At 36.8% G+C, this 26,835-nt stretch overlaps 5 protein-coding genes across 6 annotated transcripts; 2 read left to right on the forward strand and 3 right to left on the reverse strand.

Moving 5' to 3' along the window:
• Positions 1–1,639: 1,639 nt before the first annotated feature.
• Positions 1,640–3,365, forward strand: LOC143431033 (protein KTI12 homolog). Its single transcript, XM_076907520.1, has 5 exons — positions 1,640–1,823; positions 2,218–2,479; positions 2,773–2,911; positions 2,985–3,047; positions 3,155–3,365. Exons 1-5 carry the CDS (start codon positions 1,661–1,663, stop codon positions 3,350–3,352), a joined length of 825 nt encoding a protein of 274 aa, XP_076763635.1. The 5' UTR covers positions 1,640–1,660; the 3' UTR covers positions 3,353–3,365.
• Positions 3,366–4,428: 1,063 nt separating this feature from the next.
• LOC143430936 (carnosine N-methyltransferase) lies at positions 4,429–7,097 on the reverse strand. Of its 2 annotated transcripts, none has more exons than XM_076907414.1 (7): positions 6,900–7,097; positions 6,311–6,518; positions 5,779–5,936; positions 5,506–5,646; positions 5,259–5,421; positions 4,949–5,182; positions 4,429–4,877 (listed from the first exon to the last, which is right to left on the reverse strand). In XM_076907414.1, the coding sequence occupies exons 1-7, from the start codon at positions 7,004–7,006 to the stop codon at positions 4,707–4,709; spliced, it is 1,182 nt and encodes a 393-aa protein (XP_076763529.1). In that variant the 5' UTR covers positions 7,007–7,097; the 3' UTR covers positions 4,429–4,706. The 2 variants fall into 2 exon arrangements, with proteins under 2 accessions (XP_076763529.1, XP_076763528.1); XM_076907413.1 differs by having other exon boundaries at positions 6,293–6,518.
• A 1,379-nt stretch (positions 7,098–8,476) lies between these two features.
• Positions 8,477–14,104, forward strand: Pip4k (phosphatidylinositol 5-phosphate 4-kinase). Its single transcript, XM_076907451.1, has 8 exons — positions 8,477–8,687; positions 9,311–9,408; positions 9,681–9,791; positions 11,380–11,518; positions 11,591–11,890; positions 11,960–12,135; positions 13,530–13,672; positions 13,736–14,104. Exons 1-8 carry the CDS (start codon positions 8,550–8,552, stop codon positions 13,921–13,923), a joined length of 1,293 nt encoding a protein of 430 aa, XP_076763566.1. The 5' UTR covers positions 8,477–8,549; the 3' UTR covers positions 13,924–14,104.
• Positions 14,105–16,757: 2,653 nt separating this feature from the next.
• LOC143430972 (uncharacterized) lies at positions 16,758–17,612 on the reverse strand. The gene is made up of 2 exons (XM_076907454.1): positions 17,475–17,612; positions 16,758–17,262 (listed from the first exon to the last, which is right to left on the reverse strand). Exons 1-2 carry the CDS (start codon positions 17,535–17,537, stop codon positions 16,903–16,905), a joined length of 423 nt encoding a protein of 140 aa, XP_076763569.1. The 5' UTR covers positions 17,538–17,612; the 3' UTR covers positions 16,758–16,902.
• Positions 17,613–19,830: 2,218 nt separating this feature from the next.
• On the reverse strand, positions 19,831–24,256 carry LOC143431083 (kinesin-like protein KIF23; the record flags this gene model as incomplete). Its single annotated transcript, XM_076907597.1, is given in 14 exon segments — positions 19,831–20,016; positions 20,087–20,323; positions 20,381–20,647; positions 20,709–20,855; positions 21,559–21,663; positions 21,723–21,826; positions 21,895–22,025; positions 22,189–22,274; positions 22,363–22,467; positions 22,624–22,823; positions 22,883–23,021; positions 23,081–23,279; positions 23,338–23,487; positions 23,655–24,256. Coding segments are annotated over 14 exon segments (2,658 nt in total), but the record flags the coding sequence as incomplete, so codon positions are not given.
• Between the last annotated feature and the right edge of the window lie 2,579 nt (positions 24,257–26,835).

Genomic DNA, 26,835 nt, shown 5'->3' on the forward strand with positions numbered 1-26,835 from the left:
CTCTGCTGCAGAACACGTGGCGCCATCTCTGCGAAAAGCGCTCAAACTGCTCGCTCAGCGTTATCGACAGCGAAGTGAACTTCAAAAACTACTGGCGCCATCTGTTGAAGAATCTCTGAAACTAGTCGAGCATTAGTTTCAGTACTTTTCACAGAGATGGCGCCAGTAGATCTTCAGTTTACATCGCTGTTGAGATATTACATTAATTTCTTAAGAAATAAGAGTTTAAAGAAGAAAAAGGAAGTATTGTAATTCGAAAATGGTATTTTCTTTAATTGAAATTAGAAGAAATTCTTGAAAAAGCGTTGAAATTAAGTTGAACATTGGTTTCAGTAGTTTCTGCAAAGACTCTTGAAAGCAGTAATTCCTGAGTTGCGACATTATCGACAACACATCATAATATTCCTTTACAAAACCCGGATTTGTATTTCTAAGCTTCTGCTTCAGTTTATCTAATTTCTTAAAGACTTGTTATCTGTTAAATGAAATTGTTATGTAAAAGCAAGCATCGTGAAAGTTAATTCGAAGAAATTATGGTTGCCAAGGACCTTCACACGGTTGTTTACATCGCTGTTGAGATATTACATTAATTTCTTAAGAAATAAGAGTTTGAAGAAGGAAAAGGAAGTATTGTAATTCGAAAATGATATTTTCTTTAATTTAAATTAGAAGAAATTTTTGAAAAAGCGTTGAAATTAAGTTGAACATTGGTTTCAGTAGTTTCTGCAAAGACTCTTGAAAGCAGTAATTCCTGAGTTGCGACATTATCGACAACACATCATAATATTCCTTTACAAAACCCGGATTTGTATTTCTAAGCTTCTGCTTCAGTTTATCTAATTTCTTAAAGACTTGTTATCTGTTAAATGAAATTGTTATGTAAAAGCAAGCATCGTGAAAGTTAATTCGAAGAAATTATGGTTGCCAAGGACCTTCACACGGTTGTTTACATCGCTGTTGAAATATTATGTTGATTTCTTAAGAAATAAGAGTTTAAAGAAGAAAAAGGAAGTATTGTAATTCAAATGTGATATTTTCTTTAATTTAAATTTGGAGAATCTCTTGAAAAGGCGTTGAAATTAACTTGGATATTAGTTTCAGTACCTTCTGCAAAGATGGCGCTAGTAGTTCTTGAAGTTCACTTCGCTGTCGATAACGCTGAGCGAGCAGTTTGAGCGTTTTTCGCAGAGATGGCGCCACGTGTTCTTCAGCAGAGTCCTCATCGTCTGTCTCACTCTTTCTTATAGCTTTCGTATGTATCTTTCTCTCTCTTACCTCTAAGGCGAGAAATATGCAGTAAATTTAAATGAAACAACTGAAATGTACAAGATAATACGATCAAATTACTAAAATATATAATAAGTCTCAGTAAAACTACTGATTTATAAGAGAACTTATAATAAAGCTACTGAAATATACGAGAAATCACAAGAATAGAATTATCTAATAAAATATACAAGAAATTACACTAAAGCTGGTAAAGTGTACAACAAATTAAAATAATAACATATATAAAGTAATAAAATAATAAGAATTCTCTTATTATTATTCATCTTTCACAAATTGCAGATTCCTGGCATTTAAAAATGGCCGCCTGCAAGATACACAATAGGTTATAGTATAACATTTAATTGATTAATTGTTGAATAATTTTCGTATAATGCCAGTTATTATTATCACTGGCATACCATGCAGTGGCAAAACGAGACGAGCTTCTGAATTAAAGGAATATTTCGAGAATAAAGCTGGAAAAACTGTGGAGGTTATAAACGAAATCGATGCTGTGGTCAAAGCTGGTTTCGATAGAAACACATTTTACGATGGTTTGTTTACGTTTTATTATTATTAAAATAAAGTAAAATAGAATTTACTAAAATATTGTCAATTTTTATTAAAATAAAATAAAATAAAATTTATTAAAATATTGTAAATTTTTATTTAATTAAAGTAGAATAAAATTCATTAAAATATTGTCAATTTCTATTAAATTAAAGTAGAAATAGAATTCATTAAAATATTGTCAATTTTTATTAAATTAAAGTAAAATAAAATTCATTAAAATATTATAAATTCTCATTAAATCAAATTAAAATAGAATTTACTAAAATATTATAAATTTTCATTGAATTAAAGTAAAATAAAATTCATTAAAATATTGTCGATTTTTATTGAACCAAAATAATCGATATTTCTCCTCGATATATTCCATAATTGTAGATTCGAAGAAAGAAAAAAGTGTGCGTGGCGATATAAAATCAGCAACGCAGCGACTACTAAATGAAAAGGACGTGCTAATCATCGACGGCAGTAACTACATCAAAGGGTACCGTTACGAGATCTACTGCATGACCAAATTGTACAAAACACCTCAGTGCACCGTATTCTGTGATATACCGATAGAGCACGCTTGGTTGTGGAACGAGAACAGATCTGAGAGCGAACGGTACAGCAGAGAAATATTTGACGCCCTTGTGATGAGGTAATCGAGAATTTTATGAATTAATCCTTGGCGCTTCGTTGATTTTAGTACGAAGAGGCTCCAATACACTTTGGTGGCTCCGTTGCGAAGCCAAAATGGTCTTAATATAATTGCATTTAAGATGCGAGTGCAATTCTTTCCGCAGAAAGTAAGAATTCTTCTTCTTCTGAGACGCTGCGCTTTAAACAGTGCCAGAGTTGCTGGCAGACAGTCGTACGAGAATCAATGAAGCGCTAAGGACCAAATATCAGAATTTAATTGATTAAATGTACTTAGAAATGTGTAATACGTAGATACGAAGCACCGAATAGTAAGAATCGTTGGGATTCGCCTTTATTTGCTGTATCAGCAGAGGACGAATTAAAATTAGAAGAAATTTATAAATCATTGTACGAAGTGAAGGCACCGAAACCGAATCTGAGTACACAATGTGTTAGTATTCGCAGAAACGTATGAAAATTAAAGTTAAAACGATTCTTAAATTGGTCTGCGTTTCTTATTTCAGCCACCGTTGTCCTCAACAAATTATTTGTACGAATTGGACACAGTAACTCAGGAAGTAGTGAACGTAAGTATTAATTCGATGCTAGAAAAACTCAGGAACCATAAATAATCATCTGTGACGAATCGTACAAAGTTTGAACGTATCAATATATTTTTTTCTGTTGGACGAAGGCAATTTTGTCTGCCAAGCAGCTGGGTATCGAGTGTGAGTTTAAGATACCAGGCCACGAAGGGACAGTACAGAATCCATGTACAACTGCGCAACTTATGAGGCTGCGGAGGCAATTTTTAACTTATAGCAAAATGCAACAGATTGAGATTAATCAGATCGCAACGTTGTTTATACAATATCTGAATAAAAGTTTGTGAAGCGATAGCGTATCGATATAACAGAAATTTATTGATGAAAATTATTTAAAATGTATTTTTCTGCTTTTTATAAAAAATAATCATACATTTTTAGATCTAAATTATGTAATTTTGGGCTGCGTTTATTCTGTTGCAAATTAAGAGCAACAAATTGAAATTAATCAGATTGTAACGATGCAAGCTACAAATTTATTAATGAAAATTCTTCAAAATGTATTTTTCTCCCTTTTATAAAAAATTGTAATACATTTTTAGATATAATTTATGTAATTTTGGGCTATAAATTTTCTAATGCAAATTAAGAGAGCAACAAATTGAAATTAATCAGATCGCAGCGTTATTTATACAATATCTGAAGTTTGTGAAGCGATGCAACTCAAATTTGTTAATGAAAATTCTTCAAAATGTATCTTTTTCCTTTTTATAAAAAATTGTAATACATTTCTAGCTCTAATTTATACAATTTTTGTCTGCGAATTTTCTATTGCAAAGTAAGAGAAGCAAATTGAAATTAATCAGATCGCAACGATGCAAGCCACAAATTTGTTAATGAAAATTATCCAAAATTGATGTTTCTGCTTTTTACAAAAAATCTTACTACATTTCTAGCTCTAATTTGTACAATTTTGCGCTGCATTGCAAAATAAGGTCTGATTTACCAATGAAATTTGCAAAATCCTAGAATTTGAAGATCTCAATCGACGTTCTAACGAATAAACACTAAAACTCTAGAATTGCACTTCGTTTGCGGCTTTAATACGATTCTCAGAAATCGAACACGGCGATCAGAGTAATTTTTGCGACGAATTCGAGGGTAAATAAAATTAATATTCAAAACGATCGGACAATATTGCAAACGAGGGATGATTGCACAGTAAATGTACATGCAACGAAAACAAATTTCCATTTTATTTCGATTAATTATGGTATTTGGTAGATATTATCGGACAATATATATGTATACATATGTGCATGTATACACATATATACTGTGTGCCATTTAAACGATACGCTAGATCACAATAATCGAACTCGAGAGGAAAAAGTAATATCGTCGACGATTAATTGAATTCGAGTAGACTTGCGTCGATGGGTTTTAAAAAAATAACTGCATCGCTTTATTATCGGATTTTCGTTCAACAACAGAGCTGTTACCGTTCACTCGTTGGCGAAATGAAAAAATATCGGTCCAACGGATCCTTCGTCCCCTTTCCGCGCTCGAATTACCTAATATTGACTCGATTCATAAGTTACAACAGCTTTGTTAATTAATAGAGCCTATCGTGTGATGCGTTTTACAGTCACATCGATCCTTCTTACGATTAAAACGCGGGCTGGCTCGTCTTCAATGAAATTAATTCTCTTGCTTCAGCACACCGTTGCTCTCAGACCCGTTTCTATGGCTCACATCGTTCTCTATGCGTCTGTTCGGCTTTCTACAGACGAAATACACGCTATTGTATTCACATTGCAGCATACTGTTCACGTTCTGGGCGTATCTCGTCTTCATGCGAGTTATTTCCTTCTGAAAGTGCACGAACAGTAATAATTTGTTAACTCTGTAAGCTCATATTTTCTCTTTTTAGACTCTCGTACCTCTAGTTTGAACCCAAAACCTTGTATCACTTCACGAACAACCTCGTAGCTGGGCTCTATCGAGTCTTCCATTGGCATGTCGCTGAAATGGTACAACAGCGGACCAAGATTTATCCAGATACCGCCTGGCTTCAGGATCTTGTAGATGGTCTCAATAAATTGTACAACATTGTTCGCACAGTCTATGAAGAAACAGGTGGCTACGCAGTCCCAATGATTGTCTTCGGTGTAAACCTGAACGGATAACTACGTTTAAGAACTGATTTAATTCAGAAATTATCCTTCGACTGCATCGTACGCCTCTGTTCACCTCCAGAAAGTCGCCAGCAGCCATCGAGAAGTGAGCATTCTCTGGAAGATCGCTGGGATTCACATCTGGGAAGAACACAGCCTGCGTCTGGTGCTCAGGAATCAAATTGTTCATGTACTGATGCACCCACGGATGGACTTGATACGAATTCACTCCCCTGCACCTTCGAACCGAATCGATTTAGCGAACAGCTGACTTGGCGCCAGAAGAAGAACGTTCGAAGAGCATCGAAGGATTTTCTACTCACTTGTTTAACACGAAGTAAGAAGCGAACAGCATGAAGAGGGAGAACTCGTTTCCTTGGCACGTGTACCCACGTCTTGCGATCTCGTATGCTAATCTTCCTAGACCTGCGCCTGGCACTAGAATTTGTACATCCGACGGTGTACTGGAAATTTACCTATCATTTCATACTTTTCTGAACTATGTTTCACTCGGTCACGGAAGCCAGATTCTAAGCTAGTCGAACAGCTGATCTGTACGTTATGGGTGTTGAGACGTATCGAAAGAAAGTTCCTACCAATATTCCGTTGGGAACTGGTCCATTATTTCATCTATGATGGGCTGATAGCACGCCGTGCGCTCCTCGGTGCCCTCCACACTCCAGTCGCGTACCAGCTGCTTGATCGTAGCCTGCACCTTTTCCTGATCGGCCATTACTGGGCGAGGGTTTAATGTCTGCAATCAGACCTACCTATATTTTGTACAATAGAATACACTTTTATAAAAAAAGAAGCTCGTTACCAAGACCAGTAAGTCCAAGCTTGAATCGGAGAGACGGATCGAACTTGTCTTGTTAAGAAGATAATATCGTACTACGGATTATTGTCATACGTTTACGCACTAACATGTACAGATAATAATTGTATCAACGCAATACTAAGAAAGCTTCGACTATTCGCTAGAATTAAGTCCAGCGTTGATCAACAACGCTATTGTAAATACTACGTTTGTGTATGATAGAGCTATTAAGGTAGCTAGATAGTAACGCCAAGGTGTTTGATATCGTACGACGGGGTATACATGCCACACACCAGGTAAACTTTTCTTACACTTTCAGTCTGTGCGGTAGTTGGGCTCACATTTTCGAAAATATGGGCTACATCCTTTATGATTAGCTTAATTATTTCGTCGTTGTTCTCTATACACCTTTTCACTTCCTGCAGGTGTTCTCTGTACTTGGAGAGGAGCTTCTGATGGTGCGACGGAAGCGAGAGCAAGTACGACTCGGTCTTTTTCACCCTCTGCAGCGAGTGGTTTCTGTAATAGAAACAGAGAAATGTGAACCAAGTTTGCGGTAACGTTTCGAGCTCTTTAAAGAGACGAGTTACGTGGCTATCGATTTAAAGAGATTTCTCTGAGCATCGAGTGTCGCATCTTTATTTACGCTGGACAATGCTATCGCAAGGTGTTATCTACGGTTGCAGAAGAGCTGTAAAATTGTAACGAATGAAATATAGCGATGCAATGTCATATTGTCGAAGGTTGAATGACGATAACACGATGATCGTGGAATCTTGTGGAAAAGTTTGCGAAGTCGTAACGTGTGCCACGATCGTAGAATAAAAATCGAAGGAATAAAGATTAAGGAGAGGATCGAGGATCAGTATCGCACGGAACGATTTCCTCCTGTGTATTTACTTGTAGTATTTAAAAGCCGAGACAATACGTTGGAAGTGTTTCTTCTCTTCCTCGTCCTCGTACGAGTCGTGCACCTTTCTCGGATAGGGGTTCGACATTGTTTCCATTTTTCTGGCCGAACGTGGAGCTTAGTATTTTAATGAGATTTTTAGCACGACATTCAGTGGCGGCTTTCTTGGTGCACGCGTTACGACGCGTTCGCATCGCTCGCGATTGGTCGTTCCTTAAGGCTGGATCAGCGGCCATTGTTGTAAAACGAATCTAGACGAAGAATAATTTATTTTCAAATAGAAATAAGAAGTTGTAAATAAAGAAAACAAGGTTATGGTTGTTTAGAGGATGTAAAACATGATTGGAGAAGAAAATTATGTTTCTGGTTTACGAAAGATTGATAAAATTTTGGATTACTGTTCTACGCGACGATTGCAATGGAAATGGTGCCAAGACCAGGGGCGTAGCAATAATATCGAGTGCCCCGTGTGGTAAAAATTTCATAACCTCTTCGAAAAGAGGTTCGTCGAAAAAAGTGCAACTTTGAGGTTAGAAATTCAAATTTCGTCGATTATTTTTTAAAATGCTTCGATAATTTCTGAAATTGTTAAATTAGGATATTTTAAGACTCAGGGGCGGATCAAACAGTCGCGTAAGGTCTCGAAAAGCAAAAGTTAAAAATTTCAAAATTTTTTTTTCAAGGGGCCTCACTTGTCTTGATACGGCCCTGGATCTCTAAATTTCTACTCCATAGGGTCCTCATATGTCTAGATACGCCCCTGGGATACAAAAAGTTCTTTTGCCCAGGGTGCAAACATGTCTTGATACGTCTCTGGGAGGCAAACAAATTTTTCTGCACAGGGCACTTATTTCTATTGATACGCCTCTGAGGCGCAAAAAAATTCTTCTGTACAGGGCGCTCATATGTCTAGATACGCCCCTGGGATGCAAAAAAATTCTTCCGTTTAGGGCACCAACTTGTCTTGATACACCCTTGAAGGGCAGAAGAATTTTTAACGCCCAGAGTTCTGATAAAAAATTCTTCTGCCCAGGGCGTCCACTTGTCTTGATACACCTCTGGAAAGCAAAGAAATTCTTTTGCTCAGGGCACCCATTTGCCTAGATGCGACCCTGGAATGCAAAATAATTCTTCTATCCAAGGCGCTCATTTGTTTTGATACGCTCCTGAGGGCAGAAGAATTTTAAACGCCCAGGGTCCTGATTGGTCCTGTCACGGTCCTGAGACTACGTCTGCGGTCCAATCGGAGTCCTGCGTCGCCGCATTGGTCCGCCCCTGGCCAAGGCACGACATCCGCAGAGTTTCTATAGCTGTCGCAAGTTGCGGGGTAGGACAGAGTCGTCCCCTCGCCATTTTTAAAAGGAGCTCAGTCGCTGATCAACCGCGGTGGGTCGCGCTTCGCAGAGAGAGTTGTCCAGCGGTGCATCGAACGCGAGCGAACCTGGTACCTCCTTTTTTTCCTCTCTCTCTCTCACTCTATCTCTCTGTCTCTCTGTTCGCGTTAGCGAGTGCACGACCACGGTCCCAGCGACGACGATGACGGCGGTGTGAACGAGGCTGTCCGTGGTCCTGGTCGAGCGTATAACAGGGGCGTCCCCTTTGCTGGCATCCGTAGCAGGCAGCAGCAGCGGTTGATAAACATGTCCAGCGCGCCGCAAATGTCCGGCGGGCTCAGCAAGCTGAAAAAGAAACACTTCCGCGTGAAGCACCAAAAGGTTAAGCTGTTCCGCGCGAACGAGCCGCTGCTCAGTGTTTTCATGTGGGGTGTCAATCACACGGTGAGTAGAGCGACTGGCTGCGTGACAGCGTCGCACGTCATCGAAATGCCATTTTCCATTTTCGTTTCTGCTCGAGCGCGGAACCGAAAACTCACTCGGACGACACTGTCGCCTTGTCACGCATCGACCTCACGATTTTCATCGTTTTCAGACATCAAACAAATTACACTCGATTATCTACCAATTTTTAGATTCGTCGAGCGTGCCCTCGTCACTTTGCCAAAAATATGACGCAAAATATTTCTCATCGTCACTCGACTGCATCGTACGATATATTCACGTTTTAACTCCCATCCGTTTGTGTACGAGCCTTAATTAATTAAATATACCCACCAATGTATACATAAATTGTTTATATCATCCGCTGCCTTAACTATATGAAACAAAAATTTTTTCATTGTTTTTTATAGTTGCTGATGATGACGTTAATGAATGACGACATACAATTTCATTTTGCGTACATATATATTCGTACACTTTGTGTAAACAAGCTTCGTCGATGCAATTTATACGTTACGACTAACATTTTGTAATAAATTTATTATGAGTGTCTACGCCTTGCGATAGCGTCGTCACAACTACTTTTGTGAATCGTAAGCTACATAAATTTTTGTACGTTGCAGATAAACGAGCTTAGTCATGTTAATATACCAGTGGTGCTACTGCCGGACGATTTCAGAGCTTACAGCAAGCTTAAAGTGGATTATCATCTTTTCAACAAGTAAGTTTCGACGCCGCGCTACGGAGAAGTGCGTGTGAGCTTATGAAAGCCTAGCGATGGATGTGAGCCGCATATAAACAATAAACGAAACCATCTTGCGTAATTTAAGGAATAAGTTTGCGATAGAACCAAAAATCGAACGACTATGGTCTCTAATTCTAAATATAATACTAAATATTGACTCGTTTGACTAATTACTGCTTTGATAATATATATTAATGATTTCAAGGGTATATATTCGCTTTATTAACGCATTTTTCTTTTTATTTTAGAGAAAGCATGCCCTCGCACTTTAAGTTCAAGGAGTACTGCCCGTTGGTATTCAGGAACTTGCGCGAGCGATTTGGCATAGACGATTTGGACTACAAGGAGTCGATGACAAGGTAAAAGCTTGCCTACAGCCTTCGCACTCTTCTACATGCGTAAAGTTTACTATCTTAGAGAATATAATAATTGCAAGGTCCAACGTTCAGTCGATACACGAAGTAAAATTAAATTCTCTGTTGACGTTACGTTGCGCAGCATGTCAGAGATATTTTATCTATGTGAGAGCTTCTTGCGTATGTCGTAACTATGGCGCACATAGACAGTATCTGTATGTATCACTGTAATGTGGTAAATGGTTTCTCTACTTATACTGCTACGCAGCACGTTTACTTGTTTATAGAGAGGTATTCGCAAGATTTAGGGGCTTTGATCGATACGACCACGTACGAAGATAATCCACCCAATGACTCGCAGGCGGATCATAGTAATTAAGAATTTTATCAAGCTATTTTAGATCGATCTCTCTTTTATCAAACAAAAAACCACTTCGTTAAGGCATCAATAATCCCTCTTCGATGATAAATATACTCATTCGTTAGACAAAAGTCTAAAGAAATAAGGAAGAATATTCTACGAGCACTCGAACGAAGAAATATATTATTAAAAAATAGCATATTGATATTGCGATTAATATATTCTTGAGCGTAACGTTCAGAACACTCTGTTCAGGGTCTACGTAAATTTTAAAATAGATTTTTCTCTCTTTATAAGAATTTTTATTCGGTTGTAGCAAGAAATCTAAAAGAATTAGGAAGAATATTCTACGAGGGCTCGAGCGAAGAAATATATTATTAAAAAATAGCATATTGATATTGCGATTAATATATTCTTGAGCGTAATGTTTAATATAGTCTGTTCAGAGTCTACGTTAATTTTAAAATTGGTTTTTTTTTTTCTTTGTACGTAAGGATTTTTATTCGGTTGTAGCAAGCGAGGACTTGGTAGTTAAAAAATTGTAATTGATAAATTTTGGTGCTAGATGTCGGGCATTTAATCCTTCGCTATCAGAGAGGCATTGGGATTTGGCTAGGAATGGGAAGACCCATGAGTCGGTCCAGCGTTCCGCCACAGCTCCCACGATTACCTTCCCACCCCCCGTCCTCTCACAGATCCCAGTGCTAAACAAACCGCTGCGCTCCTACAGTTTTAAACCAAAGCGTCTGAGGTTAGCCAGACTTGATTTTTCAGTTTGTGCGTGTTGCTTGTGGCTAACAACACGTTTCTGTTGACCCCTCATCGAGTGTGGAAAAATCATTTTCAAAGGGACAACAGCGTACGACACTGATAATAGCCAACGTTGGTATACGTAGTCCCACGAAACGCTACGAAGAAACATCAGAGAACTCATTGGGAGCTAAAAAGCATGCGCTTCTTTCCATCCGACTTAATCCAGCGTCTTAAATGTATTTTTCATTATGTTCGTACTGTGCGCTGGTAAATCGTTTTGTACGTATAGATGGTATTAATGTGTACGATTAATTACAACGCTTGATAATCATCAATCTTGTACGTTAACATATAGCGATGTGGACTAATGGCGATTAGTATGTTACAGAATCGTAGAAAGTGAGAGGTGTTTGTTGCTAGAAATTGCCAAGTCCCTGACGCTCGAACATGACAATATACCATTGCTATTTATTCCAGATCGCAGCCAACATTGGACGATTCGTCTGGCAAGAGTGGAGCGAAGTTCTACCAGTCGTACGACAAACTGTTCATCATTAAAACCCTGACGAGAGAGGAGGTGGAGAGGATGTATTCGTTTCTGAAGCATTATCATCCGGTGAGCGATCCAATAATCACTGCTCAGCGTTTATAAACCCTCTGCGGAGCTAACTGTTCCACGTATTCGCAGTACATTGTGGAGAGGCACGGCAAGACCTTGTTACCCCAGTATCTTGGCATGTATCGGCTGACAGTGGATGGTGTGGAGCACTACGTAGTCGCAATAAGAAACGTGTTCTCGAATCATCTGACGACCCACAAGAAATTCGACCTGAAAGGCTCGACAGTGGATCGCGAGGCGTCTGACAAGGAAAAGGAGAAGGATTTGCCCACCTACAAGGACAACGACTTCGTGAAGGAGGGTACGAAGATCTACATTGGCGAGGAGGCCAAGGCTAAGCTCATAGAGACATTAACAGCTGACGTAGATGTGAGTTTTTGTATTTAATTCTGTTTCGTTGGTTTGTAAGTTTGTTCATGGTGAGATTGGTCTTCGCAGTTTCTAACGAAGCTGCATTTGATGGACTATTCGCTGTTGCTTGGGTTGCACGACTGCGCGAGAGCCGAGCAAGAGAACAGAGAGCGTGCTGAGAGGGAGGAGGAGGAGGATAACCACGAGGAAGAGGACGACAGCGAGTCTGGAAGCGGTCTTGAGTCGCGAGGCCCAATGGGAGAGTATGTATCTGCGATATTGAAGATGATAAAGCAGAATTGTGGTCTAGAGAAGTGTAAAACTTACTTAGTTTCAACTGAGAAGCGCTATTGAAGTTTAGAAAACAATTGTTTTGAAATGTAGACGCTTAGAAGCGCTGCTCAGTCGCGTGGAGACGTAGAAATTGCATTCTTTGATGCTGATAAGCATTGTTACACTGCTAATAAGTGCAATTGCGGTGTATAGAAATGTAAAACTTGCTTACATTCAACTGAGAAGCGCTATTGAAGTTTAGAAATCAATTATTTTGAAACGTAGACGCTTAGAAGCGCTGCTCAGTCGCATGGAGACGTAGAAATTGCATTCTTTGACGCTGAGAAGCATTGTTACACTGCTAATAAGTGCAATTGCGGTGTATAGAAGTGTAAAACTTGCTTACATTCAACTGAGAAGCGCTATTGAAGTTTAGAAATCAATTATTTTGAAACGTAGACGCTTAGAAGCGCTGCTCAGTCGCATGGAGACGTAGAAATTGCATTCTTTGACGCTGATAAGCATTGTTACACTGCTAATAAGTGCAATTGCGGTATATAGAAGTGTAAAACTTGCTTACATTCAACTGAGAAGCGCTATTGAAGTTTAGAAATTAATTATTTTGAAACGTAGACGCTTAGAAGCTTCACTCAGCTATACAGAAACGTAGAAATTGCATTCTTTGATATTGTAGAGGCTGATAAGCATTATTACACTGCTGATAAGCACAATTACGGTGTATAGAACTGTACAACTTACAAACTTTCAAAGACAAATTCATCCTGTTACTCTCTAAAAAAAACCTAACAATAATCATTATTTTAATTAATTTAGTCTAAGGCAAAATTAGTTTCTAAATTTGTTTCTAAATTGGTTTCTAAATTTTTTTAATTCAGTTTCTAAGGCAACTCCATCCTGGTATCCTCTAAAAAAATTAACAATATTAATTATTTTAATGCGTAGAACCTTAGAAACACATAGACACATAAACCAATCGAGTTCTAAGACAAATTCATCCTGGTATCTTCTAAAAAAACTAACAATGTTCCTTATTTTAATGCGCAGAAACTTAGAAACACATAGACACATAAACCAATCGAGTTCTAAGACAAACTAATCCTGTTACTCTCTGAAAAAGCCTACCAATATCCATTATTTCATAAAAAAACCTAGCAATATCCATTATTTCATAAAAAAACCTAGCAATATCCATTATTTTATAAAAAAAAACCTACCAATATCCATTATTTCATAAAAAAACCTACCAATATCCATAATTTTATAAAAAAGACCTAACAATATCCGTTATTTTATAATAAAACCTAGCAATATCTATTATTTTATAAGAAAAGCCTATCAATAACCATTATTTCACTTAATCTAGCCGTCTATGGGGTTGGTGCGGCGTTGCTGGTATGGCAACGCCTCCAGAATCGCCTCACGCAGCGCTGATGCGCGACACAAGCCTGCAATACGAGGACGCGATAATCCCAGAGCTGGACATCTACGCGATTCCCAGTAAAGAAGGTAATTAACACCCTCATCCATCGATTACTCAACATTTTAACGAACCTCTGCACCTGTTTTCAGGCGCACCAGCGAAGGAGATCTACTTTTTAGCCATAATCGACGTGCTGACCCATTATGGGGTCCGCAAACAGGCGGCAAAAGCTGCCAAGACGGTGAAATACGGTGCTAACGTCGATGGGATATCGACCTGTGACCCAGAACAGTACGGGAAGCGGTTCATAGAGTTCATGAGCAAGGCTATAGAATAATCTTGTTGTTCGTTGTTGTTAAGCTTGTAAATTTCCGACTGCTTCGCTCGACAGGGACGGCTGTCGCTTTTTAATTGCGTTCTGAGCGAGACTGTCCTTTCGTTCCCACCTTTCTGGCACCGTCGACCACGTGTCTCAGTATTCCTCGCATCCACGATCGAGCGTAGACGCGTTTAAACAGGATTCGATGGGTTTTTCGTACGCGTTGCGAGGAGCGGAAGCCCTCTGCCTCTGCTTCTCAATGGAATGTTTCTGTTCGTTTCTGTAACCAGTGGCAAAACACGCTCTCAGTATTCGATTCTCTGCTGCGAATGCTGGTTCTTTATCAATTCTCACTTATTTATAGACTTGTCGTCGATTCTCGCGCGAGAGAGCTGCGTTCAGAGATGTACTCGTTGTATATAATCCTTAATTCGCGAGATGATACTCAAACGGGCGGCGCAGAAGGTGCTCGACGAGCGCGCCAGTCTGTCGAGCAGAGAAATTTCTTTCGTTTTATAATTGTCGACCTGTACAGGCCACGCTCGATTGCTGAACGAGTCTTTTGGGCTGTCGTATTATGCGCGTTCACCGCTGAACGATAATGTAATGCTGGTTCACTGGCAGTTTATTCGAATCGATGTTGATGTTACATATGATAATCTGAAGCGAGGCACAATGAAGTGTCGCGAGAGAGGCGAAACGTGCGTCCCTTTTGGTCGTCGAGAGGGCCTCGTCGAGCCACGACGCCTCTGCAGTGCTGTCTGGAATGTTCAAGATTATTCAGATTAGAACGTAAACCGCTTTTTCGTTCTTAAACGGTAGAGGAGACGGGATAGAGGTAATATATTAGACGCGAGGGTGGTATAGAATTAAGTGGAGCTTGGTAAATCGTTTCAGTTACCACGAATTGGTCTTCACTAATTCGTTAATAGCTCGCGAGGTACATTTTACAGGGAACAAAAACGAGTCGCGTGTTATTATGCACGATTCATGTCTCCTTTAACAAGCACGGACCGCTCAAAGACGTTGGCTGGCTGGAAGTTTTTTTTTTTCACGCATCGAGAACGAAACTCTGAGACTTTTTGTCTACGTACACTTAAAGAGCATCGTTCGATCTGTGTCTGTATATTTTTTTTCTCTGGAAAAGTGATCGCCAAGAGGTGTAGAAAAATATTCATTGAAAGTGGAGTCGATTCAAAGATGTTGGCTGACGACATAAATTCTTTTTTTCACGCATCGAGAACGAAACTTTGCGACTTTTTGTCTACGTAGTCTTAAAAAGCATCGTTCAATCTGTGTCTGTATATTTTTTTTCTCTGGAAAAGTGATCGCGTTGAGGTGTAAAAAAATATTCATTGAAAGTGGAGTCGATTCAAAGATGTTGACTGACTGGAATTTTTTTTTTTTCACGCATCGAGAACGAAACTCTGCGACTTTTTATCTACGTTTAAAGAGCATTGTTCAATCTGTGTTTGTATATTTTTTTTCTCTAAAAAAGTGATCGCGTTGAGGTGTAGAAAAATATTCATTGAAAGTGGAGTCGATTCAAAGATGTTGACTGACTGGAATTTTTTTTTTTTCACGCATCGAGAATGAAAATTTGCGACTTTTTATCGACGTACACTTAAAGAGCATTGTTCAATCTGTGTCTGTATATTTTTTTTTTCTAGAAAAGTGACCGCATTGAAGTATAAAAAAATATTGATTGAAAGTGCAGTCGATTCTCGATGCGTCCAGCCGCCTGGGAGCAAGAATAGTTGCACAAGATCTCGCTTAATTAATTATTTCGGTGCAGAACAACTTAAATGTAACTTCGCCTACCTTTTCTTACCTTTTTTTTTCTTTTTTTTTTTTTTTTGGTAGTTTTTAAATAAAGTATATCTTAAGATAAACGTACGAAATGGAAATTAAAGGGAGAATGCATCGTCGCATAAACAGCTCTACCTTTAAAACAATCTTAATATAATCGATTTTTCTATAATTTGTTAAAAACCGATCGATCACAGATATTAAAGAGTAATTACTTTACTAATTAAGGTACTTCATCTAGTCTCGATATTTTGTATGATTTTATACGTTGCCAACACCATTGGGAGGTGAACGAAGAAAAACAAAAAAAAAAAATGAAAAAAAACACACACACACGAGGGATGAGAAATATAAACGCATATATATAAATATTACCCAACAAAAAGCTCTGTACTATAACTGAAAAAAAAAGAAAAGACGGTGACAATTACAACAACAAAAAAAAAAAAGATACGCTCAATTTCTGTGTAATGTTATAGTTTCTATATAAGACGAGAAAAGAAAAAAAAACAGAAAAGGGATGCAACAAATGTTTACCAGACGTACATATTTTTTTACTCGTTGTATTCATTCACTTGCAGATCCTGACTCGCTTCTCTCAGATTTCGATTCGGTGTTCTTTTCAGGGATCTTTTTGTTCGATTAGCAACGCCGAAGAGGGGATTTCCTTTCGCCTGATTGATTCGCAAAGTTCAAACGGACACGAACAAATTTAGATCCAAGCAATTCGCACTGTGTAGAAACGATGTATATATATTCACTACGCTGTTGGCGATACATGTCCAGGCCTCTGTTGTCCTAACGTTTGTATTATCCACGGAGTCTGCGTTGTATGAGCCACAGGAAAAAATAAATGGACATTTATTTAACACAGAATAAAGAATTATAAATAAAACAAAGTATTACGAAGGAGAGTGCACGTTTCATTTCACTGCGGAAGGAATATTCTCTGTCGCAATAATAAAAACTTACGGTTTAAACTAGAAACAGCGCTTTAATAAAGATATATCACCACCAAATCGAACAAAATGTATTCGAAACAGACTTATACGTTGATCGTCGCACGAAGAGCACATATTATCAACTAAAATTCATTCGTTAGAGGAGAATTAAACCGTATTTCTTTTCTACGATAAAAGTCGAGCTCAGAAAAGTGTTCTCGCGAAAGATAAATTTATTCTACAGAGACTACAGTCCCTTTCTCGATTTAATATCTTCTCTTAGATGCGTGCCGTCGCAGAAAGGACGGTTCGAAGTTTGCTTGCAATTGCAGAGCCAGTAATCTTTGGTCTCCTTGACCGAGAAGTGTATCGGCCTCTCCTTGATCTTGAGAAACTGGTTTCTGTGCGTGCCATCGCAGAACGGCTGTCTGTTGCTTTTGCCGCACAGGCACCACGAGTACTTTTTGCCGGCTACGCAAGTGAACTTGAACGGTTTGTTGTCGTATATGACGCCATTGGTTTTTTGATCGTTTGCGCTGAAATATTCTTTCAGCTCGTTCGTAGGAATTTCTGTATCGCCCTCCTCAGTTTTTTTCTGAGTATTGATCTGAAATACAATTAGTGATTATTTATACAGAATGAAATGCAATATTGCTTGCAATTTTATTGAAGAATGTAATTTAATGAATTCTTCTGTTTTTTTTCAGAATTATTCTTGAGAAGAGGTTAGAATAGGTTAACAAGCTTAATAAATTAAAAATAAATGATTTAATGATGTAATAGGTTTTTAATTGCGTTTTGTATGCGTTTTCAACTTACGTTTCGATATTTTGAGAAATTGTGGCGCACGAATCGTGGAAGTTTTCTCAGTGCTGGATTCATGCTTAATGTTTCGCAAATGGATTTTAAGTCTGCTGAAAGTTACCAATGAATCTTTATAGGGATAGTTTATCGCAACTTGGATTTAATAATCTAGAATGCATCGTGTAAACTAACCTCAAAATGCTGCATTCAGTTTCACGATTATTTAGATAAATTTCATTTCATCCATTTTATAAATTATAAGGATTGCAAGTTTTAATTTTAAAAATGCAGTGATTTAAAAGGTACGCGCGTAAAGTGGAGCACTTTAAAATTTTAAAGGTTAATGTGACGTCATATTGAATTCTATTGCGTTATGTGGACCAATCAGATGGTAGATAGAATCAATATGGCGTCCAATGAGAAGATAGATAGCACCAATATGGCGACCAATCAGAAGGTAGAGTGAACCAATATGGCGACCAATCAGAAGGTAGATAGAACCAATATGGCGTCCAATCAGAAGACAGATAGCACCAATATGGCGACCAATGAGACGATACGATAGAAACCAATATGGCGGCGCACTGATCTGTTATGCACAGAAGTAGCTCTCGATTTTACGTACGTAAATTATTAAATCATTGAATTTTCAAAATTAAAACTTGCATTTTCGAATTCTACGCATCGAGAACTATAATAAGAAGAAAAAAGTCGTAATTTTGTATCCTTTAAAAACATTTTATCTGATATTTGTATGACGTAGTGTATTTACGCATTTATGCTTCGAAAATATAATTATAGAGATAATAAATTTATAATTAACTGTTATGAAAGATTGTAATCGAATTGTTGCATGATATAATGCAATTAGGTTGTAATTTTAAGAATTGAGGGACGTCTAACGTGACGTCATATTTATAGGTTATGTTACATATTTCTTGGTTACATTTGTGTAATTTATTAATATCTTCTATTAATGTGATTTAAATTCTCTGCTATTAAATTTTATTACATAAAAATTAAAATTTAATTTAAAAATTAAATTAAATTAAATTTTATTTAGATTATTCTCTATTAATTATTAAAATTATTCTCTCGTATTAGATCTTCTATTAAAGTGACTTAAAGTGACGTCACATTAATTGGTTATCTACATTTTAATAATATATATAAATATCTTTTATTAATATCTTTCTTTGGCAGAATGTTCGGTGTTCAGTCTCGACTACTCGATTCTGCATAAAACATTCCAGACGAATAGCTTAGAACAAAACTGTTTACAGGAGCCGACAACGTTTGTGCGTCAGCAATAATTTAAAATAAAAAGTATAGCAAATAATTACTGCGATAAGTTACTACCGTTAAATTAAATTGTATCCTTCGTTTTATCACCTTTCTTTTTCCTGTCCGATAATCGACTGAATATAACGATAAACGATCATTGTACATCGACTACGACATAGTTCGTTGGCGATGAAGATAAGAAAACGCATGGATAATGCTGAAGTTCACCAGCGATGCGGATAAGAAGACGCATGGATAACATTTCAGTTCACTAACGATACTGGTGAGATATCTTGTGGATCACGAAATAATTCACTAGCGGTGCGAAAAAGAATTTTCAGGGTCCATATGATGCTCATATGGTGCTCACTAATTGTTAATAAAGAATAATCATTAATTCCCTCACCATTAAAATTAAGGAACCTTTTTACTATTTATATTGTACATACAAGGAATTTTTCAATTTACTTTGAAACGAGCCATATTAAACTATTATAAAGGCTCTATTTTAAAGTTTGGAGTACTTAAAATTAATATATACATTATTTTTTAATTTATTAGTTTAGTTTCGCTTAGTCGATGGAATTTATTGCTAAAGCGTTGGAAGAAACTGAATATCTTTTGACGTAACATTTTGCTTAATCTTGAGACATGATTTCTGTTCACGACTTCCACTAAAAAATCAATTATTTGTTTTATTTTAATTAAATATTCATCGAACAGCATATTTTTAACTTTTACTGCTCTTAAACAAAATTATTTAATAAAATAGGCAACTACAAATGAAAGAAGAAATTAGAAAAGAGATATCCAATTTTATTTTACAATAAACTATAGAAAAGGCATTTTATAACAGAAATATACTCGTTATAGCAAATAAGACAATACGGTTTAAACTGAACAAATTACAGTTCGATGCTAAAGCGAGTTAACAATAAACAGCTATACATTTGATTATCAAATTAAATAAAACTATATTAACGTTAATTATGTATTTAAAACTGATTTGTACTTTGAGTATTGCATGGAGAATTATTGTCAGTTAGACGTGTGCGTCTAACATTAATTGTAAAGTGCTTGCGATTAATTATATTCGAGCTTTCTTCGAATCGTTCGCTTTAGAATCGCAGCAACTCTTCTGAGAAACCACATCATTCTCAGGACTGAAATAACTGTGTCGTTTCCTCCTTGCGACTGGCGAAACCTGCTTTAAGTGTTCCATGTCGTTGAACACAACTTGCGCACCTCCTCCACTGGTTGGCAAAATATCTCCCTGCGAGATCAAAAATATGACTCGTTTAATTCTTAATTGATGTGCGCAGAAGAAAACGATCGACACTGACTTTGTATAATTTTGTTTCGAGTTCACCGTCAGTGTCTTGCTCCTGCGTAACAAGACAATATCTGGACGCTCTTGTTGTTATGTCTTTTGGGTCTGTCAATTGTCTAACACTCTGCTTGTTTCGAATGAAAGGCTGAAGGATTGTTCCGACTGGGACTAAACCAGGTGGTCGATGGTCTATCCATCTCTCTGCGCTGTGTGATCTTCTGTAGCGCAGATTCACCACTGGGATCCTCTCCTAAAAATTAAAAAAAAAAATCAATGCTTCGATAAATAGAGAAATTGCTTCGTTTACTTTTCTGCTTAGTCGCATATCATTGCTGTCCTCATATTTGATCGTAGAGACAATCTTTGCAGTTATGTTCGACGTAGGTGTTGAAATTGTGGATCCTGAGTTAGTCGCTGGAGTAATTATGGTAATTCCAGCAGTCGTGGGTAGTTTAACTTCGCTGTCCACTTGAATCGGTCCTTTCGATTCCAATTTTTCATTCTCATCGCTCTTCTCTTTCGTTAGTATCTCTTTTACTAATTGCAATTTGTCTTCTTTCTCTTTCATCTGATTCTGAGCGATAATTATAGCAATTAGTGGAAGTTTAGAGGTGGATAAAATGAAGATGATGTACCTGAAGGAGTTCACGCTGTCTACGAAGCTTGCTTTCTAATTCTTTGCCCATTTTGTCAGTCTCTTCTTGGATTTTACTGCTGTACTTCTCCTTCGCTCTTTGCTTGTCTATTGCTCTTTGATTCAGCAACATATCCTTGTTTTTTAACTATGAAAAAGTGGCGTATTAATTTCTCTTCGAAAGAAAAAAAAATATTAATAAATGTAAGGTGCGACAGTAATTATTAACATCTCGGATATCTTCGAAATTATAAGTTTCGCAGAAATTTTTGTTGATGTAAAATTGTGCAGTATAAAAGGACCCATCTATTGGCAGAAATAGTTTTTTTTTAAGTGCAGGTATAGCGGAGATTTCAAGGTCACCTTCATTTTTTTAAACATAATAAAAGGTTTAATGATGCTAATCTCATCGTATTAACAAAAGATTTATTCCAGCAGACTATTAAAATGCTCTTTGAGCAGTGTTTATTCACACTGAAGTGAAAATATTACGCATATTTACTGCATAATGTTTAAAATACGTTTTTTTCATTTACTACCAAAACAATAAGTATTATCGCCTTTTTCTACTTTCTGTGACCTTCAATAGCTTCGTGTTACAGGTCATTGAACTCGTTTTAAGATGCTCTATCGTATCACGGAAGAAAAAGTGTACCAATCTATTTAAAAAAATGGAGGTGAACTTGAAATCTCCGCTATACCTCCACTTAAAAAAAAAACTATTTTTGCCAATAGATGGGTCCTTTTATACTGTACAATTTTGTATTAGCAAAAATTTCTGTGAGACTTATAGTTTCGAAGATATTCGACTTTCTAGTAATTACTGCCGCGCCGCCCCGTATAATAATTACTTCCTGCTTCATGTGCCTAATTAAATCGTTCGCACTGTTCAATCTGTACAACAGAGTGTCGATTTGGGCCTCTGTGTTGCAGATGTGAGCCTCTAGAGCTGATATCTGTAATTAATTCGAGACAATAATTAAAATACTTGAAATTAAATGCTTAAAAGACTTACTTTTTTCTGCTGCTGATCGTTCGTGGCTTTCAACATGGAATTCTCGATTCTTAACGATACTTGTCCCTGCTCTAACTTTATCAGCACGTTTCTGAAATTAGCTTCTGCAACGATTCATCAATTATTGAGAAAATAGTTTCATCTTAAATTGATTGTATTTGTGGAGAATTACGTTTCTGTTTTAAGTCCTCTTGCAGTATATTTCGCTTCTGAATGCGTAGCTCTAAGAAACGCATCAGTGTTGTAATTATCTCGTCGTTGTGGGGATTTGTTAGCTCCAATTCTGGAAATGGTCCTCCAAGACTGAAATAAAATTTATTGGGCGTTAAAATAATTTTTTTATATTTTTCTGAATGATATGGTACATGCAAAAAATATTATTTAACTGCTTAAGTTATTTGCTAAGAGTCGTTAGCCTCTGGCGTAACAGTTTTTCTTTGTTTAACATTAAAAAAAATTAGTTTACCTGTACACGAGACCCAAATCGACTTCCAAATCAGCAGCACCCGATTGACCAGCAATTTCTAATCTGTTCTTCGCTTCTTTGAACATCTATCGCAAAGAATAAAATAAGATATTGAATAAACGTAGAAATTGATCTTAATTCTTAATTAAAATTTGTACTGCTCCGTTTTTTTACTTTATTGGCTTGTCTTCTGCCAGGCGTGTACCCCAAATCTAGCTTCAAGTTACTCGAATTGGTGACTTGCACTTCTTGGCTGAACTCAGCGAACTTCAACACTTGCTGTGGAAGAAAAAGAAAAAGAAAAAGCAGAAATTTGATTATTTTAATATACTATTTGCTTCTAAAATAATTAAATAATTCTTACGATAGAAATTTGATTATTTTTATCCATTTTTCAAATACCATTTGCCTCTAAAATAATCAAAAAATTCTTACAATAGTCTCATCGTAGTCGTCAACACTTGGATTGATGCAAATAATCATCCGAACGCTTCCTTCGCCATCGAAGAAATTCTTGCACAAATGCGTCAGCTTGGAATCACGATAGGGGACAATTTTATTGGTCCCCTGGATTTGATTCTCTCGCAGAATTTCCAAGCAAGTGCGCAGAGTCATCAGCGAGTTGTTAATATTCCCTATTTCACAAATCGTAATTAATCAAACGATGAATTTTACATTTTTAAAAAGCAATTACCTGCTTCTCTGAGTCTCTGACCAGTATTTTTAGACCGGTTTGTACGTTCGCTTCCAGCCAGATCGACTAGAGATAACTGGCTGACTGAGATCACTCGTTTGTCTTGAACAACTTGCTCGCCTTCCTTGTCCAATGGCGCCTGATGAAGAACGAACACTGTATACGTTGAATAACAATGGTTCGATTGGTTCGTCTTACCTGAACGAGTCGTATGGTGAAAACACTGTGCGATCTGCTCGACTCTGCGTTGAGGCTTGTGTACGCAATGTGTCTCCTGTATTGGCCTCGTTGGAAGACTTCGAAGGCCTCCTTGGAGCTCTTCACCTCCACTTCTGTGCATCCATGGACGTACATGTTTCTGTTCGCATCCTCTCGAACGATCTTGCTCTGCAAAGTTCTGAACTTTCTCATTAGCTTCGTTGGGGGTTCATCGATTCTTCGAGTAGTAAACTCACTTCATTTTGCCTTCGGTTTCTTCTAGCAAGTCGTAGACACTGTTATTGTAGACTTCTGTGTACGTAACGAAGACAGCGAATGCGTTATCCTTGTCAACGTCCAATGTTTGAGACTCGTTGCTTAATTTTAAGTCCTCGTCTGCTCTGTACCTTCGCACGGAGCAAGAATCATCAGAATTTCATAGATAAATCCAGTACGATGCAGTATATTTTATTAAACAGCTACAGAATTCTTTAATCGAGCACCGTGGGACTTAAAAAAAAAAAACCAAATCATTGCAGGCATAGAATGAAGTTATCGGTGGTCGATTAAAGACTTTCGAAGCTGCGTCACCACTCACAGTGTAACAATTTCATTACGAGAGCCAGCAAACTTCTGCAGTTCGCTCTGCCTGTCCAACAGCGCGTCCGTTTCGCTTTGCACGACAAAACCATTCAGTTTATCCGGTTTGAAGACGAACTTCTTGGTCTGATAGTTCGAGATACTGTTGAAAATGACGTCCAAGCTGCGAGGCATGATGCCCATGTCGTGCACGTTACCAGACATGGTGTACGTCTTTCCGCTTCCTGTTACTCCGTACGTAAAGAGAAAGCTACTTTTGCCGTCGATTAGATTCTCGATTAGTGGTAAAGCGACTACGTTGAATACTTCCTGCTGAGAATTGTTGGGACCGAAGACGTGGCTGAAACTCGTCTGCACAGCTTTGTTAGTTGCGTGGTTGTTCGTTGCGGATTCAACTGGCGCGATGATCAAACTCGTATCGGAAATAATCTTCACGCAGGACGTATCGTTCGGATGGACCATCGGTCTTAATCGACAGAAGACTTTGACCGGTTCTTTGGGCGCATCGTTGTTGCACTTTTGTCTGTTGACGTGCTTTCGCTGAGCAACAGGTGGCTTCGCATTCCTGGTTTGCAATTATTTAATATTAATGATTTATGTATTATTTCAGATGGAATTAATTAATAATTATTTGGAATAAGTAATGGTTTAATTAATGATAAACGTGTAACATGGAAATTGGTGAAAATAATGCGTTTTTGGTGGAATTAATTTGGACTTACGCAGATCTCATCGTGGTTTTAAGTTGGATTCGGTAAAGAAGCAATGAAAATTATTTTATATTCGAGGAGCTCCTGTAAATTCAATCATTTGTTTATTGTAAATGTAGCTGGATGTGGTGGTTCGAAATTCAAACGTTTGTGGACTGAAGTGAGCTTTTTTTAGCAGTTAGAGCTGGTTTCTATTCCTCGAGGCGTTGGAAACGGTGCTTAAAGTGTTCAGGGTTTTTTTTCTTGGCAAATCTGGTTTAAATCTGAGAGAAAAATAGGGAAAGAAAGAGAAACGATGGACTATTTTAATAATTTGTAAAGTTTCATGCATATTTAATGGGAATTGAATGATTAAATAGCGTCAAGTCGATAAAGTAGGCGATGCATTTATCGTACATTTATTTTTGGAGTTTTTGGGAATATTTGTGGAGTTTTCGAGTTTTGTGGAGAGAGAGAATAATTTAAAAAACTTAATTTAATATCTTATTATTATAAATTTAATTTAAATTCTGATACCAAATGATCATAATAGAATTTTTGTAGATGAATGGGTCTCCATTCGCAGCAACCTCCACGTGGTGAGACCTGGGTTCTATTTATTTAATATATATAATTATTAATTGCATTGTATCATTATACGATGCAATTAAAAGTTATTGAATAAATAATTAGAAGCTAATGGCTGCCATAGGATAGATTTATTTCAATTGATATAAACTAGATTTCTTTGCAAGTTTAATTACAGTAGGTGATAGATTATCAATTTATAAAAGTATTAGCAATAGATGTATAAATAGCATAAATTATTACCATGTGGTAATTCATTTCTAACTTAACTTGAAAAATTTGCAATTAGAAAGCTTGCATTTGGAATATTTTTTATTATAAAGCTTACACTTGGAATATTTTCCATTACAAAGCTTGCATTTGAAAAATTTGCAATTCCTAAGCTTTCACTTGGAATATTTTTCATTACAAAGCTTACACTTGGAATATTTTCCATTACAAAGCTTGCATTTGAAAAATTTGCAATTACTAAGCTTCCACTTGGAATATTTTACATTACAAAGTTTACACTTGGAAAATTTTCCATTACAAAGCTTGCATTTGAAAAATTTGCAAATCCTAAACTTTCACTTGGAATATTTTTCATTACAAAGCTTACACTTGGAAAATTTTCCGTTACAAAGCTTGCATTTGAAAACTTTGCAATTCCTAAGCTTTCACTTGGAATATTTTTCATTAGAAAGCTTACACTTGGAATATTTTCCATTACAAAGCTTGCATTTGAAAAATTTGCAATTCCTAAGTTTTCACTTGGAATATTTTTCATTACAAAGCTTATACTTTGACAATTTTCCATTACAAAGCTTACATTTGGAAAATTGTATCTAATTAAAAAGCTATAAGAAAGAGTGAGACAGATGATGCTGACCCTACTCTTTCTAAGTTCTTGTATATCTCAGTAGTTTTATTACAATTCATTGTACATTTTACTAGTTTTATTGTAATTTATCGTTAATTTTAGTAATTTCATTGTGTTTTCTTGTATATCTCGCTATTTTTATTTCAATTTCTTGTATATTTCCCACTCTAGGAGTAAGAGAGAGAAAGACATATAAGAAAGCTATAAGAAAGAGTGAGACAGATGATACCATCTCTACCGTAGAACCCCTGGCGCCATCTCTGTAAAAAGTGCTCAAACTGGTCGCTCAGCATTATCGACAGTGAAGTGAACTTCTCAAGAACTACTAGCGCCATCTGTTGAAGAATCTCTGAAACTAGTCGAGCATTAGTTTCAATACTTTCCACAGAGATGGCGCCAGTAGTTCTTCAGTAGTTCACTTCACTGTCGATAATGCTGAGCGAGCAGTTTGAGCACTTTTTACAGAGATGGCGCCAGGGGTTCTACAGTAGAGATGGTATCATCTGTCTCACTCTTTCTTATAGCTTTTATATATGTCTTTCTCTCTCTTACCTCTACAGCGCGAAATATACGTGGAATTCAAATAAAATTGGATTGAGATGTACAAGAAAATATAAGAAAATTATTAAGATGCGCAGTAAATTATAATGAAACTGCTGAAGTATACAAGAACTTATAATGAAACTATTGAAACGTACAAGAAATTGAAATAAACAAAATACATAGAGTGTAAGATAACATACGCAAGAACTTACAATGAAATTATAGAAATGTACAAGAGATGCAATAAATTATAATGAAACTGCTGAAATATACAAGAACTTGTAATAAAACTATTGAAATACACAAGAAACTGAAATAAACAATATACGTAGAATATAAAATACATAGAGTAAAATTATAGAAATATACAAGAAATTACAATAAAACTATATAATAAAATATACAAGAAATTACAGTAAAACTAGTAAAATGTACAACAGATTAAAATAAAATTTAGTAAATAAAATGTACAAGAA

This window comes from Xylocopa sonorina, chromosome 16, assembly GCF_050948175.1.
Source record: "Xylocopa sonorina isolate GNS202 chromosome 16, iyXylSono1_principal, whole genome shotgun sequence".
NCBI lineage: Eukaryota > Metazoa > Arthropoda > Insecta > Hymenoptera > Apidae > Xylocopa > Xylocopa sonorina.

Coding starts and splice junctions, on each gene's coding strand:
- LOC143430972 (XM_076907454.1), bottom strand. CDS start 17,537: ATGAATCCAGCACTGAGAAAACTTCCACGATTCGTGCGCCACAATTTC. Junction 17,263..17,474: donor ATTTCTCAAAATATCGAAAC/GTAAGTTGAAAA, acceptor ATTGTATTTCAG/ATCAATACTCAGAAAAAAAC.
- Pip4k (XM_076907451.1), top strand. CDS start 8,550: ATGTCCAGCGCGCCGCAAATGTCCGGCGGGCTCAGCAAGCTGAAAAAG. Junction 11,519..11,590: donor TTCTGAAGCATTATCATCCG/GTGAGCGATCCA, acceptor ACGTATTCGCAG/TACATTGTGGAGAGGCACGG. Junction 13,673..13,735: donor CGCGATTCCCAGTAAAGAAG/GTAATTAACACC, acceptor ACCTGTTTTCAG/GCGCACCAGCGAAGGAGATC.
- LOC143430936 (XM_076907413.1), bottom strand. CDS start 7,006: ATGGAAACAATGTCGAACCCCTATCCGAGAAAGGTGCACGACTCGTAC. Junction 6,519..6,899: donor TCGGCTTTTAAATACTACAA/GTAAATACACAG, acceptor TTTCTATTACAG/AAACCACTCGCTGCAGAGGG. Junction 5,647..5,778: donor CAGTTCCCAACGGAATATTG/GTAGGAACTTTC, acceptor GTAAATTTCCAG/TACACCGTCGGATGTACAAA.
- LOC143431033 (XM_076907520.1), top strand. CDS start 1,661: ATGCCAGTTATTATTATCACTGGCATACCATGCAGTGGCAAAACGAGA. Junction 2,480..2,772: donor TTTGACGCCCTTGTGATGAG/GTAATCGAGAAT, acceptor TGTAATACGTAG/ATACGAAGCACCGAATAGTA. Junction 3,048..3,154: donor TAACTCAGGAAGTAGTGAAC/GTAAGTATTAAT, acceptor TGTTGGACGAAG/GCAATTTTGTCTGCCAAGCA.